This window comes from Chroicocephalus ridibundus, chromosome 18, assembly GCF_963924245.1.
Source record: "Chroicocephalus ridibundus chromosome 18, bChrRid1.1, whole genome shotgun sequence".
In the NCBI taxonomy this organism is placed as follows: domain Eukaryota; kingdom Metazoa; phylum Chordata; class Aves; order Charadriiformes; family Laridae; genus Chroicocephalus; species Chroicocephalus ridibundus.
Window position 1 is genome coordinate 6723203 of NC_086301.1, and position 15944 is coordinate 6739146.

Consider the following 15944-nt stretch of genomic DNA (forward strand, 5'->3'; position numbering starts at 1 on the left):
CCAGCGGAACCCCTTTCAGATGGTCCCGTGGTATCTCTCTCTGATCAGGGTGAGTGCGGCGTGTACTAATGGCACAATTTCTCCTGTGCTCAGTAAGCTGTTATTCCTGTGATGTTGTTAACTTTTTAAAATTATTCATTTTCCTTAGGCAGAGGCAGCCGGCGAATGCAGACATATTATCTCATAACTGAAGGGACAGAAAACCTTGTTTGCTTTTGCTTTTTCGTACATTGCACTGCTGGCATCTGCTTAGGCAATTAAACACCTTTCATATTTTTCATCCTCTATAATGCATTTGAAATGAGGCCCTCTTTTTGTTCTTCTTTGAATATCTTTTCAATCTTGCCTATGAATATGTAGTGCACTTTTTTCCCCTCTTTCTTTGTCCCCCTTTCCTTCTGCATTTAAAATTGGGTTGGTGTTTCAGGGACATTCTTGACTTGCCTGATGTAAAATTAAAGAGGTTACCTAAAACCACAAACCTGTGAAGCAGTGCAATTAATATGTTTTGTTTTAAAAGGGTGAAATTCCTGGCTGCCATTTTTCCAATTTTAAAATGTCCTTGTTCTTAGTTAGAGGTTGTTTCCGTAACGCTTATATTTTGTTGCTCGTGGTTTGCTTTTCAAATTAAAAAAAATTAACAGAAGCTTGTCACCCCCTCCCCTCCCCAAGTGTTTCGGTTGCTTCCCCCCAAGTTAATTAGAAATAACAACAACGAACAAAACTATTCTTTTTCCTGAGCTCTGGCATTCCCAAAGGATTTGGGTGATGTTGCATGATGAAGCACTGTAGCACCCTCAGGTCCTCGCCTCCAGCATTTCCAAAGCTAAGGTAAATGTCCATATTCTCTTCACTCAGCCACACTTACACGTCAGGATGGGATCTGCAAAAGCGCACACGAGGAGGCTTCCTGGGCCAGGAGGTGGCCAAAGTCAAAAGGAGGACTCCGAGGAGTGTGTTAAGGTCTTGCTTTCCTATCTTTGTGAAAGTACATCCCAGTGCAGGTGAACTAAAATGATGCTGTGGCTGAATGAGGCTTTCCTTAGGCCAAGAGGAGTTCTTGCGGCTGAGTGCTTTGCTGCCAATCCAGTGGAAAGCTAGTCTTTTTAAAAATTTATTTATTTTTCCTCCAGGGCAGTGTCTGTAGAGATGGGCACGGGGAAGCTATGTCATCGGATGGCTGGGGAGAGATGGGCAGCTGCCCCTTTTGGAAATAGCAGAGCCCTGGTGTGGCTTCTTGGGCTGTTATGGGAACCTCATCGCTGGATAAAAGTGCTGCCGTGAAGCTGTGCTGCGTACGCACTTTGATAGTACTGATCTCTGCAGCCCAGTACTTCCATGTTTAGTGGTCCTAGTAAGCGTTTCCGTACGTAGCTTATTGCTTTTTTCCCCCTCTCTGTCTTTTGAAAGAAGTTCAGAAGGTGATGGGGAAAGGAGAGGAGGAGGTATTGCGTAAAACCTTAGTGGTCAGAGCCACAGATTGGGAAACAGCAGACTTCAAGCTGCTCCTGAGCCTGTGCAACTGTATTCTGTGAGAGGGTGCCCTAATTATCTGTTGGTAAGCGGGGCTGGGCTCCTGTTCTCTTCTACATCAGGCTAGAACATTTTGTGGCAAGGATTGGATGAGAGCAGAGTGCGTGATGCCCCAGTCTGCACAGGAGGGTGTTCTCCCTGAGTCTTGATGTTTTTTCCTGCAGACCCAGATAAAGGTATTTGATATTTACGTGCCTTAGGATAAAAGCTGTGAACGGTCTTTGTGGTTAGGAACTGTGAAACGGAAGTTATTTCCTACTTTAGGCTCAGTCTTCCTCTGTAGTACTGGACAAGTTACTTGACCTGTCAGTTACTGGGGGTTTTTGGAAAACGGATGGAGGTCTTCTTTTTGCTCACCTCTTTTCTGCTTTGATACGTATAGTCCTTGCCTCAATATTTTATAGTCTTCTGGCATATCCAAGTACAGCATTTAGCATAATTGGGGTCACTAGGCACTAGACGATACTGCTTATTATCAGAAGTCCTTATAATATAGGTTACGCGTGGTATTTCAGTATCGTGTTCCTCTGAGTAGCCTTTGGAGTTAATGTTTTTGTTTTATGATGTACCATCTCTCAGTCTCTCCTCCAAAAAGAAAAATAAATCTAAATTAGACTGAAGCCTTGGCTAATTGTTCTTTCTCTATTCATCTCCGTGGCAGCAGGAAACCTAGCAGCAGGGTTTCCATTCACAGCAGACGTGTGTGCCAGCTCCGATGCTTTTGTACCAAAAATGCATGTGTGGGTGTTGAAGGTAAAAGCAATTGGACAGTAGTGGCTGCAGCTGTATCCTTAAGAACTGAAGGCAAGGGGGATCAATGATCTCTTTCCTGTATGTTGGGGTTTTGTTATTACTCACTGAAAAAGATATTTAACCGTTGCAAATTATTCCAAAAGGGCAAAGTAAATGTGTTTTGATTGTTAAAGACTGCATTAGCACTGGGTCTGTTTGTAGTGCTGGCATTGGTTCTGCACAACGCGGGAATGGAAATGTTCTCTGAACCGCTGCAGGACATTTCGACCCCTGTAACACCTTCATTTTCTGGTCTGCGTCCAGCTCTCAGGTTCTGCTTCCACTTGTCACCCCTACGTCTTCCTTATTGCACCCAGCTCTCAGGTTCGACTTCCACTTGTCACCTCTACATCTTCCTTATTGCGCTGCTGCCACTTCCACGTCCTCATCTCGTGCATCAGAAATGCCACTAGCAGATGGGTGGCCCCAGCAGATTTCTCCTGGTTAGTGCTTTTCTTTTCCAGTATCGTGTTAGCCTGAGAATGACCTGTTTGTGATCTGCGTCTCTCTGCTGTCAAGAAATAATTACAGTATGGTTTTGCACATGTTATGCCCATACGACCCATACCAAGAACAATCCAGTAGGAATAATAATAGTGAAATGCATTAGTAGTGATTTCTAGACACAGAAGGGACTCAGCAGCCTCCTTTTTGCTGCTGATACCGTTGACATGGAGTGACGGTAGCACAGATAGGAGGACTGCTGTTATAAATATGATCTGAGGGCCACCAGTCATTTAATATTTAAGTAATATTTAAGTCAGAATAGCTGGAGCTACTCATTATTTATTTGCTTGTGCTTATCTTTTATTATTTGTTCAGCTAATCAGGTTCTGGTGTTCCAGAGTTCATTTCCATTCTTTTCCTTGTGAGTATTCCCTACCAAGTCTACTTTGGATGTTTTTTTTCCCTGGTTTGTCCCACAGAGCGCCCCACAACCACGCTGGCACAGCGGTGTATACGCGGCCGTTTTTGCAGGGTGTTGGACAGATAGAAAGGGTAGCTCTAGGTAGGGTACTGGCTCTGTATAAATGTTTTAGAGAAAAGATTTCCCTGCTAAGCAGCTAGCTGACTGGACAAGTTCTAAATGTTGTTTCATGTTATGAACAGTTGTCACTTAACAGCATGTGAGGCTAATTGTAACTGATTAGTTGATTGCACTTGATCATTCCATGTGCTGAAAGCATCATTTTTCCAGTATATGCTTCTATGAGGAAAGATTAAATTTACCATGGCTTTGCATTGGCACTGAACTACAAACAAACGAGATCAGCCCAGATGAATGTCCTTGCATCTAGGGTTAGGTCATGCTTTGCAATTTTGGGGTATACTTTGATCTTTGCTGCATTTGGATTAGGTTTCATTACTGCTTTGTGTTATGGCAATATTTGAAGACCCCAGTGAAGACTGGAGCTGCTTTTGCTGGGCAGAGGGGAAGACAGGAGATGAAGGGAGACGAAAGCGTAATCTTAATGAACAAGACAAACAAACCCAGGAGATTGCAGAGGAAGTGGAGGGAAATTAGTGCAGGGAAGAGGGTTTGACTAAGAGCTTGGTGAGATGGTACCTGCCTGGGTGTCACGTCGCTGGCGAGAGTGAGTGGCAGCAGCCTGAGCCCTGTTATTCCAGGGCTGGAGCATTATTCCAGGGCTGCAGCGTAGCTCATGAGCCCATGGAGGGAGAGGCGGGCACAGGCAGCGCATCCTGCTGCCGCCCGCACACAGGAATTTTTTGGTGGTGGTGCCCCAGTTTAGATTCCTCAGTGGAGCAGGAAGGGCAGGAGCAGCCATCCTTTCCCATCTCTCTTCTATGCTGAAACTTCAGAGCTGCTTTTAGTGATTTATTAATTGTAAATGAGAGGTTAGTACTCTCTTTCCCTAGAGGCGATTTTCTTTAATACTTTTATGTTTGTTCCTGAATCAAACAAAAGAATTCCAAACCAGGGCTCAGCGATTCTGATTGTTCAGTGATTTCCTAATTCCTTATACTGGGCAAAAGTGATAAGAGAAACCTATTCCTGAGGATTTTTTTTTATTGACTGTCACTGTGTTCTTCTGAAAGAAAATGCCTAGCACCTACTAAAACAATGTCTTTTATGTGTTGCCAAATAAAAGAGCAGGTTTGTTCAGTAATATGTGTATGCAAAAGCATAAGGATTCTGTGATTATTTTTATAAAGCTTTTTAATAACTAAGAACATGTCTCAGAGCTTGTAAAAGCTGCATATGCCAAGAACTTATTCTTTTCATAAAGTGTTTAAAGAAATTCCAGTTATGCAAAACCCGAATGCAAATTATTACAGCCCGGTTCAACAAAGCTCTTAGGTACATGTTCCAATCTCTTCCAGAGCACGAAGTACTTATCTCTGTACTTACTTGCGTACTTTGAGATGGCTGTTTCTGAGTTGAGACATAAAACACAACTGGGGCAGGCAAGAATTGTAGAATGGGAAGGGACCCTAAAAATGACCTCGTTCCACCCCCTGCCCTGGGCAGGGACACCTCCCACAGACCGGGTTGTTCCAAGCCCCGTCCGACCTGGCCTTGAACACTTCCAAGCTGCCGAAAGTATGGCAGAAGAGCAGAATAAAAAGAAGGTGGGTCTGTTGACCCCTGGTTACTATTTGTCCCTTTTAAATTTAGAGAAGATTTACTAAAGGTTGTTTGGGGTTGATCTTACAAGACAAGAACCTGTTCAGTTACCTACAGAACCATGTATTGAGGAAAAGAAACAATAATGGTATTTGGTTTATAGTACGGTGTTGGCTTCTCCTAATCCAGCATCCCTCTGTACCCTTGGATGGATGTGAAAAGCTTCTCTTCGGTGGTTAGCTGTTTGACACCTTGAAGGTACCTGCAACCTGCTCGGTGGTGTCACGGTCCCGCTGGTGGCACTACCACGGCTGGGTAAGGAGAGTGGGTGACCCTGAGAGCCAGCCCCAGTGTCAGTGAGAACGCAGGCAGCGCCCTCAAGCACTTTTACGGTATTCACTCTTCACCCCAGCAAGGCTTTGCTTTTGCAACTGAGGGGTAGAAGGTTGTGTGATGTGTTGGGGACACTTAGAAGTCAATCAGGGGGAAAAATAAAAAGACGATTACCAAGACAGTAAAGGCTGCCTGAAGATACCTTTTTGCTAAAATGGGAACTGTCCTACCCAGACTTGCCCACAGGTTTTAAATTCCAGGTGATCTGATCTTGTTTGTGCAACTTTTCTTTGGCAGCTCAGAAAATGCGGTTTTAATATTCTTGCAAATTAGTAAACAAGACATATTTTGAAGTCTGAAAACTCAGCTAAACCCTGGAGCAAAGATAACTTAACTGTCTGACTGTACTGCAGCTTGTATTAAAGCATGTCCAGAGAGTTGGAACAGGGCAAGAAACCAGTATGTTAATTAATCTCTGCAGTTCTATTGGCCGTCACCGCTTCCCTCTGTTAGAGGTATTTTAACAGTGGAAGAGCTAAGGTGTCCGCTCGGGCGGTTTTAAAAAATTAATCAAGTGATACTGCTGATCTAAAAAACTTTACTTAAAACTTCCTTCCTTTCATTTTAAAAATATGTTTTTCTAATGTCCTAGAGTCTTAAATGAAAGGTTAATAAAAAAAGGGTTTGGGGTTTTTTTTTTTTTCTTCCTCAGAGAAAGGTTTCTCTTTTGACAGACAGCCGAGAATCTAATTTAACAGGTGGTGGTGCACATCAAGTGGGAGAGGGATTTTTTCTTTAAAAAAATATTTTGCAGGAATAGAAACCCCAGGACTAAAAATATGCATGAAGTGTTGTTTTGTGACCTTGTAAGTTGCCTTCTAGAGTTGAATAACAATAATTAGTATTAAGGATCACCCGTTTCGTTCATCTCTATCATAGTATCTTGGTGATCTGACTCGGCCTCCCTGGGTGTAGGTATGGTTTTACCAAACTGAATTTGGAATCTGAATATTGGAAAAGCTAGAAATTCTGATACCGTGAAGTGTTTTAAAATGATCTTTGTAGCTGTAATTTACATGATTCATTTTTGAAAACAATCACAATCGAAGTAAAATGGAATTAATGTGTCTTCGCAATAGCGATGATCCTGTTAAGACCTCTGTTCCCCCAGCTTGATGATTTTCAGCCCTCTTTATTTGGGCACGTGGCCAAAGTTCCCTGCGAAGCACGACATTCCTTGAAAGGTGCCTATGTACTAAGGAGCTGCACAGCAGCAATGAGCTTTTCTTTCTTTTTCAACTTCTGCTCACTCATCCTGGTAGTTCTCAACTAGGCTGAAAACTCTTGATCTAAACTAGGCAATAAATACATCCTTATCAGCGCAGGTAGTGCACAGGGTAAACTTCAGTTTGGTTTGTGCTTACTGATATTTCATTCAAATGATTTTTAAAAAAATACTCTCTTATTGTAATATACTGTTACTCTATTAATTTTTCTTGTGCAATGGCTTCCCAAACAATTGAATTTTGGCTCCCTGGCTATGAACTTCCATTAAAAGTAGCAATTACAGCTTTCAACATTGTAGAATCAATCACAGTAAACCATTTAGTTATGCCAGGTTTTCATTTTGTGGTCGAGGATTAAATACAATCCATTTACCATTTGTTTATTTATGAGGTGTGCTTCAAGCTGACCTTGTAGGTCTTTTCTATCTTCACTCTGTGTGATCCTTGAGACAGACTTCAGAAATCTTGTTTTGTATAATACAGATGGACATAATGTAATCAGTAAGGTGTTGACAAAGCTGATTTAAAACATGGGAAATTAAATCCTCTTTCAGGTCAGCACTGTCAGCCTTCAATTCCCATCTCTTGTTTCATTTTTCCTGGGGCTCTTGAGCTATCTCTAGTTTCCATATTGCATGATTATTTTCTTCCTTTCCACCGTAATAGTTTTAATTTCATGGACACGGAGTTTACTTGGAAAATTGCGTTGAGGGAGGGTATGTGCATGTTGTTTTTTTCCATCTATCTCATGACATTTTCCCTTTTTTTGGTGTGTAGTGTAAGTTTGAGGTCACAAATGAAGATGTATGAGTGTTTCTCGCTTGATTCCAACTTCTTACCCAAGTGTTTATGAAGTTTGGGCTGGATCTCAGTTCTTGTTTCCTAATTTTTCTGCCTTTCCTTGTGGTGATAAGGGGCAACCTGTGTGATGTGAAGAGTTGTCTTAATTCCACTGTCATCTATTGTATGGTGACATCCGCAGTTCTTTTCCTGTTTTTTTTGTTTGTAGCATTGTGACTCCTCATCTTGATCAAGTTAATTTTAAAGTGGAGTTTTTAAGGTATCATTCTGTCGATTCGCTGTTGGCTTACCTGTGACTGAGAGTTGTGGGATCGAATCCTGCAAACTCTCTGCTCGATCCCATGGGGAGAGACAGGGATGCTGCATCCAGGCTGTCGTGGGTTGATGCCTTGAAGGGTTAATAAGCTCAGCGTTCAGTTTGCGGTTTCTGCACTGTGCCTCACCTGTAGTGAAGTCCCGAAGCCCTAAAGTAAACCCGAATCTCATTTGTCTATAAAATATCTTGGTCATTCTCGTGATGGTGCCCAGCAGCACTGCTCAGTGCTACGGACTCTTGGACTTGCAGCGCTGCATCGCAATTCCGGTTTGGTTACAGGCTGCTCTCTTGGCTGCCCTCCTCTTTCTGGAGCGGTATCTGTTGACTGGCAAAGTGAAGAGCGCTTATTGAAGACAAACATGGTTGCTAGGAGCAAGGAAGATGAGCCAAGTGGATGTACACTTCCCTGCACATCGCGTTTGCAAGCAATGCAAAGCTTTGTAGTTCTTTTTTAGTGCCATTTAGTGCCTGTTATTTTGGCCTTTTGTGCAAATTATTTGAGCGGCATAAATACTGCTTTTTATCAGATAGTCGTTGATGCTCATTGGTTTTCAGTATAAATTTGTGTCAGCACAGGCCTTATTTGAATTTGGCTTTTTGGGTAGAATTTATATCTCAGAAAACATCACTTTCTGCAGAGCTCTAAATCCTCTTGAATCGTTGGTTCTGTAGGGCAGAGCTGTGCTTTTACATTGGCTGAGAAATCTCCGGGCACAACAACAGTGCTATATAAATAATAAATAAACTAATAAATCAGTTATCATCGGCTCTCACCTTCCAAATTGAGGTCAGAAAGAAAAGTCATTTGAGGGAGAAGCAGCAAGGCAAGCTGAATTGCCTGATGTCCCTATGGGGGAGCACAACCTAAAGATCACGCTTGGCATTTAATTTAAAAAATATATAGCCAGTCCAAAATGAGTATCCGTCAAGCAGACAATTAACTATCTGATATGAGGAGTCTGACATTCAAAAGGCTTCATGCTGCCATGCTAGCACATGGCTTTCAAACCATCAGGCACCTCTGAAAGCAATTTGTCACCAGCCTCATATCCTCCCAGAGGAGAGCCATTAATCTGCGTGTCATCAGCGTCTAGATGACATCAAAGTCCATGACAATTGTGTTACTGCTACCGCTGTGGTCTATCAGTGGGACGTGGCACGTGCCAAAGAACTTAAATAAGAGGAACAAACATTCTTGTAGGAATCCCGCAATATTCTAAAGTTTGCGTCCTTTCTCCTTCCCCCTTTAATTTAAGGAGTTCTTTCCACAAACCCACTTTTTATGATTCTTTCTTTCTCGCGCAAACAGAAGGGTGGGAACACTTGGTATTTGTGGATGTGGGACCCCTCCAAACCCATAGGGAAGGTTATTGTTTAGTGGAAGCAGTACTTAATACTTTCAATATTATAAACACAAAGTAGCTGTAGAGTTTATGGCCAGTGAGCTGAATATTGATTTACTCGTGCTATAAAGCACCTGTGCTTATCTGCTCTAGGTGCTTTCAGCCTCGCGAGGCATCGCAGTAGTGAGTGCAGGTAGGGCTGAACGCTCAATAACACAGGGCCATAGGGGAGCCCGGTCAGGAGAACTGCACTGAAATGTTGGAATTCCCGATAAGCAGATATGGAGATACCGTAAATGATGGGACCAGCAAATTGGATTTGAGAACATGGAAATGGGCATTAGATGTTTTCTTGATACAGTTGTATCCTGTGCAGATGTACAAGCTCTGACTTGAAATTCATCAACTTGACCTACCAGAGAACTTCAAGAATGGGTGTGAATGTGGGCTGTGCCTTTTGTGAAATGTCCTGTAAACATTTGTTCCAGTACATTTGATTCTCAATTTACAATGAAGAAGGATTCATTCATCTGAAGAGAGATTGCTTAATGGCCTCTATACAGCCAGAACTTTTATTAATATAATGGTGTCAGATTTCTTTTGAAGGGCATTCAGAGCTGCTAAGCAGTTGAAGAAGTGGCATTTTAAATAAAATTGCATTTCTGTTCTCAAGGCAAGCATTAAATTTTGTAGCGAATTTTGTCATTTACAACCCCCATGAAATAGCCAAACGTAGGCTTTATGGAACAGAGCAGCTTCTTTAATTTGTTTGGCCTTTAATGTTTACAGAATGTATGTGTCAGTGTTTTGTGTAAGTGCTAGTGGGAATCTAGGTATTTTCCCCTCCCATGAAAAACAGTCCATGGCAGAAACAAGATAATTAGTCTGGTTACAGCTTGACATGTGTGGTGAATCAGTCATATGTATGTTGTGCTATTTGCTCTATAAATTAAAATAATGTCAAGTATGCATAATACACATGCATATAAAAATGTGTGCATGTGATTATACCTGTAATCTTCCAAGCTTGCCTTGGGGAGAGGCCAGGAAAAATGGCAATGTCTGACTGCTGTGCGGCTCTCGGGTTTTCCATGCCCAGAGGACATTTTCTATGATGCTTCTCCCAGTGACTGACACCAGCGTGGCTCTTTCCCAGTTACGCAGTCATCAGTTTCTCATTTGGGGGCTTCTAATGAGGCTCCCACCAAAATACAAGGCTGCAGCTTTGAAAATGAATGGCTGCAGTGCTGTAGAAAGTCCAGAAGATGCAGAAATAACGCTTAGAAGTGTTGTTGCAGGTGGATGCCAGTCTTGTGAGTCTTTTCCCAGGGACCCTGAGCTTCAGTTTCATTCTCCATGAGAATGCAGAGTTCTTGTAAAGTCTGTTGAAACAATGTAGAAAGGGCAGAGGAGCTGCTTTTTTTCCCTCTTCTTCCGCCTTTCTGGCCCTGCTCCTGCCCGTGTTTCAGTGCCGCTAATTCACAAAGTTTATTTTCCTTCATCCAGATCAGGGATAGGGAGGAAAAAAGCCACTAGCCTTAATATATAAGGGACTGATATCACCTGTAGCATCTTCAGCCTTCCTTGGTCTCTTGTCTCAGAGGGCATGGAATTAGTTACTATTAAAGATTAGTAAGGGTTCACAGATGGTTACTGAGTGTTTATAATTGTGTTAGAGAGAAAATCTTCAGTGTTGTTTCCAATATTTTTGTGGTGCTGTGACAAAGTATTTTATTTCCTCCAGTAGTAGAATATTCCATTAAACAAGTCTAGCAAATGCTCAAAGAAACGACTGTTTCCAATATGCAATTTTACATGCAGAGCTTTTCTTATTTCCAGTGGAAGTCCAGAACACCTTCAGTGGGAAGAATAATAGCACTGTATTTCAGGATCTCAGTGGGAAGGGTTTGGGAAGAGTTTATCGTGGAGAGTTTTGTAGGCATAATCACATTACACAAATAATGTGAGTAAATAGACTGGAGTCTAGTAACAAGGCCTGGGTACTATGGCATCCGTGTGTGTCCGCTGGGAGGGCAGAGACCCAGAACACAGGTCTGATTCTGAAGGTTATTTTCAAATAGAACGTAACAAGCAGAACATACTCCTCTATGCCCTCAGTCTTACTCCACAGCCGACACCAGCGTCTTCCCAGGAGTAACTTCAAACGAAGTTGCCTGTAACCAGGCTAAGCATAGAGCTTGTGTAATACATAGAGCATATTCGTATATATCTATTTTATAATCTTCATTACCGATCTCTGCCCTCTCCTGTCTGTAGGTTCTGTGTGGTGAGCTTCCTAGGAAGCGGTGCCTGCCGTACATTGGACCCAAACGGCCCCTCAGGGGCTTGGTGTGAGTGAGGGTGGGTAGCGTGGAAGAGAGCGTGGACAAATCTCGTGATTACTCACCTAACGGCAGCAGGAGTGGTGTCCCTGGGCAGCCCAGTGTTAGCAGCAACATTTGAGACATTCAGAAAATTTGCTCCTCGAAAGGAAACCGGGTTTCTGATGAGAAATCCAGGAGGAATTGCCATAAACCTGAGAAGTTGTGTAGTAAATTCAATTGTAATCCAAAGTGCTGATAAAGATATAAATTCAATCTTTTTATTTTCAAGTCTTTAAACTGAGAAAATGTGCATTTTGATAAGCAGTTTGTTTTAACTGTGGGGTAGAAAGGTGGGTCTTGATCGTGTTAGCCTTCCTTTTATTCCATTGCCTGACAGCATTAGACTAAAGCTACTAAAAGACTGAAGTGGAATCATTTGTTGAGAATCTGTTTGTACATCTGCAGTACTGCAGTATTGCCAAACCCAAGCATCTAGAAATCCTGAGGAAGGCCTTATTTTTCAGAATCGTGAGGTCTTTGGCCCAGCCACTTACACCGTTGTGGCAAACAGCATGTAGGGCTTTCAGACCTTCAGATGTCGATCTGAAGCAAAGGAGTCTTCTGAAATGCCTTTTGCCACGGTCCTGTTAGTCAAACGGTGCATAAATCAGCACGGTTAACGTTTAGCCAAAGCAGCCCTGCTGGATGCAGTGTTGATTGTCGGAATGGTTACCCAAAGTAAATAAATGGTGATCTATTAATAAAATAAAAGCCTGTCTGAATCTCATATTTTATGAAACCAGAATGGATAATACCAGACCTTCAACAGGCCTTTGATACATCAGGTCTGCGCCATAATCTCCCCAAAGGCACATTTATACTGCCTGCAAGCGCAATATATAAACGGGGCTCTCTGGCGGTAACAGCAGAGCTGTCTGAAGGAATGGCTGAGAAGATTTTACAAATACTCTTTAAATTTTGATTTTGAGCCTCTGATCTCTGTGAAGGCTTGAAATATATTCCATAGGGTATTTGAAACTCAGCACTTTATCTGAAGAAAAGTTTACCTTGATAAAATGAGAGTGATTTGAGCCATCCCTGCAGAGTTGGAGCAGGTGAAGGTGCTCACCCTTCAGATATGATCAGTAAGAACTCTGAGAGCTGATGGCTCAGGCCTTGGGACCAGAATTCAGGCTGAGATATGGAAAATGCTATCTCTGTTTTAGGCAAAACGTGCAGTGACAACTGAGAAATCAAATTTGTGTGTTTCTTCTTTTAAGGCTAATGTTGTTTGCCTGGGCAATAGAAGCAATTTTTTGAAATCGACTGGAAATTACTCCTCTGCACTTTTCTGCATTTTAAGACTTGCAAATCGTGCAGTGATGAAACAAAATTATCCATTGATTGGTAAGGAAGTGCAGGTATCTCTCCACCGGATTTATACTCTTGTCCTGCTTGTATAATGAGGAATTATGAGAAACTAAAATGTCTGTAAGATTTCTAGATTTATAAAAGCATTTATAGCATAATATGAGCCACGTAACGGAGCACCACAACAGACTATATGTACCATTACCCAGAAATGGTCACTCAGCATCAAACCTCTCTGTCTTCCTTTCCAGAATGATGAAGTCCTCTGTACACGCAGAAGAAGATGACTTTGTGCCAGAGCTTCAGAGAAGCATCCATCCTAGGGAAAGGCCAGACTGGGAGGAGACCCTCAGCGCTATGGTAAAACACCTCCTTGCTTTTTCTATATACATCATGTTTGGTTTTGAACAAGATACAGAATCACAGAATGGCAGGGGTTGGAAGGGACCTCTGGAGACCGTCTAGTCCAACCCCCTGACAGAGCAGGGTCACCCAGAGCAGGTGGCACAGGAACACATCCAGGCGGGGTTGGAATGTCTCCAGAGACAGAGACTCCACCACCTCTCTGGGCAGCCTGTGCCAGGGCTCTGCCACCCTCAGGGTGAAGAAGTTCCTCCTCGTGTTTAGGTGGAACTTCCTGTGCTCAAGTTAGTGCCCGTTACCCCTTGTCCTGTCCCCGGGCACCACTAGAAAGAGCCTGGCCCCATCCTCCTGGCACCCACCCTTGAAGTATTTATAAGTGTTGATGAGATCCCCCCCTCAGTTGTCTTTTTTTTCTAGACTGAAGAGACCCAAGTCCCTCAGCCTTTCTTCGTGAGAGAGGTGTTCCAGTCCCCTCGGCATCTTGGTAGCCCTTTGCTGTCCCCTCTCCAGCAGTTCCCCGTCCTTCTTGAACTGGGGAGCTCTTATATTCTAGTTACGCATTGATTTACGTTCCCTAAGTTTCATATTTTTAAATGGATTGCCTAGTACTTTCAACAAGACCAAAATACTTTCCTTCCTCTGGCAGTTTGTCAAGGAGGGAGAGCGGGAGCATGCATAACGCTTCTGCCCTATTAATATGTGCCCCAAAGCAGGTCTAGTAACCAATTAAAAGGTCCATAATGTCACAACGATTTTCAGTCTGCATTAACCTCTTTTTCAGCAAGACTTTTGAGCGTAAAGGGAACTTCTTGTCAAAACATGCTCTTTGAAGCATGCAGCATTGTGGAAGAGTAAGATTTTTAGCGAAATGCTGGCTAAGTCTATAGAAAGAAAACGTCAGCCTGAAAGCTGCCCTATCATCAGGGGGAACAGAATTGCAGAAGAGCAACCACAAAGGTGCTGTTCGCATGCTTACAGAAGGCACTACAAGCGGGCAGCGGGCCACAGACAACCATATAGCCTTGATATATTTGTTTTCTTTTTAAATGAGTGTGTAAAGTACCTGCAGTTCCACTTTCCCAGCTCCCTCTAGCATTTGCTGAGCTCGGAAGGTCAGAAGTTATTTTATTAGCAGCCAAATAGGGCAATCTGATTAGGTGGTTTTGTGAAGTTCCTTTACCTCACAGTAGCTTGGCCTGCTTTGTTTCAGTATAGGAGCTTCTGGAAGTTGTATCTTGTTTGTTATTTTCAGATTTTCTAAACTGCCTCATGACTATAGTAAGCTGAAGAGGAAATTGCCTTCTGTGATAGACCTTGGGGGTGGGGGAAGGTCAGGAACATTCTAGGACAGCGACGCTCTTGAGGGGTGGGCAGTCCAGCAGCCTGGCTAAGGTTACTTACTGCCGTGTGGCATCGGTGACAATTTTTCCCTCTCAGTGGATCATGTGGCAGTGGCAGGGCCATATGTTCTCTGCTCCGGGACTGGCAGCAGTGCGGCAGCAGCGTGAGAGCTGGGCTGGATTTAGCTGTACTGCAGGGCAGGCAGGGTCATCCGATGAGTGGGGCTGAGGGTATTCATCCCAGTGGACTGTCTGAAGATTAAGGCACCATTAATGTGAAATAGATTTTGTATTAGCTGTTCTTTATACAATGTTCAGAAAACGTTTAGGTAATAAACAACCAATGAGCCAGGTATTTATTTTAATTTTAACAGGGGAACTATGTTTTACTATTTAAAAGCATTATCGAACCCCATATAATACAATGATAGTATTTTGTTCCAAACTTCATTTTCAAGTCAAAAAAAAACCAACCTAAAACTTAGACATCACCAGCGTTTTTGCCTGCTGGTATTTTCTGTGTGCGTCGCTCTGCTTGACTCCTTGCTTATCTGCTGTTAATTTTGACTTTTTGCAACTATCACTCTTTAAGTATGATTTTTCTCATATGTGGGTATTTTTTCCTTCTCTCCACCTTGGCCAGCAGCTCACGCTGGTGCCGCCTGTGTGAGAGCAGTGTCTGTTCTAATCAGCGTTCCTCAGCAGCGCATCGTGCTTGGCAACACCTTGGAGCTGGGAGTCTCTGTAAATCACTGCTTGACACCCTGCTGCTGTCTGTAACCTCAAGGTGTGTCTCAGGAATGTGAGTCTGTAATTCAGTCTCTCCACCTGTAACACAAGTTAGCTGGCATAGCTCATTTGCTGTTGTTTTTTTCCATTGTTGATTTGCAATGAAGGCAAGGTTCACCTCTTCTGCCTTGATGCTTTCCCTGTTCTCATCAAGGCTGTTGTGCTCATGGACCTTCTTCAGTGTTCGGCTCTATACTGCAACCTACACGTTTGCATAATGTTCTTCTCACTGTGCTAACTATTAATTCACTTTTTAGAACATGTCCTCTTGCATGCCTGCAATACACACACTGAACAGTCCAGGTAGCTATAAAAAAAAGATTTAGAGGACAATAAACAAGAAAATTCACATCTGAGACTTGCTGCACAATGATTTGGTGTGATGAAGCACAGGACTACGTGTAAAGCTACCGAACCTGTATTTATGATGGCTTGCATTTGTGCTTACAGCCTTACTTTGACCTTATGGTCCTCTCAATGCATTGTAGACGGGTAGGAAAAACCTCGCTGCTCGTGTTTACTGTGCCGAATGAATCAAATTTCCACTTTCAACCCCTGCCTTATGTCCAGTCAGAAGGTAATATTTACAAGATGTAAATATTTACAGGACGGTGTTCAACACTGTCACCCTATTCTCTGCTTAACCAGTGCGTCTACTGTATTCTGTCTTTTTCCTGGTCATTTTAAGCCTGCGATTTTTTTTCCTTGCTCTTTTCTTTCATTTTGTTTTTTCAGCAGCCTCTGGTTTAGCCTTTACCCAGAG

General features: G+C 42.8%; 1 protein-coding gene across 5 annotated transcripts in view; it reads left to right on the top strand.

Annotated features, from left to right (window-relative positions):
* ARHGAP32 (Rho GTPase activating protein 32) overlaps positions 1–15944 on the top strand; it is a 254756-nt gene that overhangs the window by 82771 nt on the left and 156041 nt on the right. For all 5 annotated transcript variants that reach the window (XM_063355088.1, XM_063355086.1, XM_063355087.1 and 2 more), the window contains exon 2: positions 12941–13049. In XM_063355088.1, the coding sequence (XP_063211158.1) occupies positions 12942–13049 (108 nt within the window). In that variant the 5' untranslated portion in view covers position 12941. The remainder of the gene's footprint in view (positions 1–12940; positions 13050–15944) is intronic.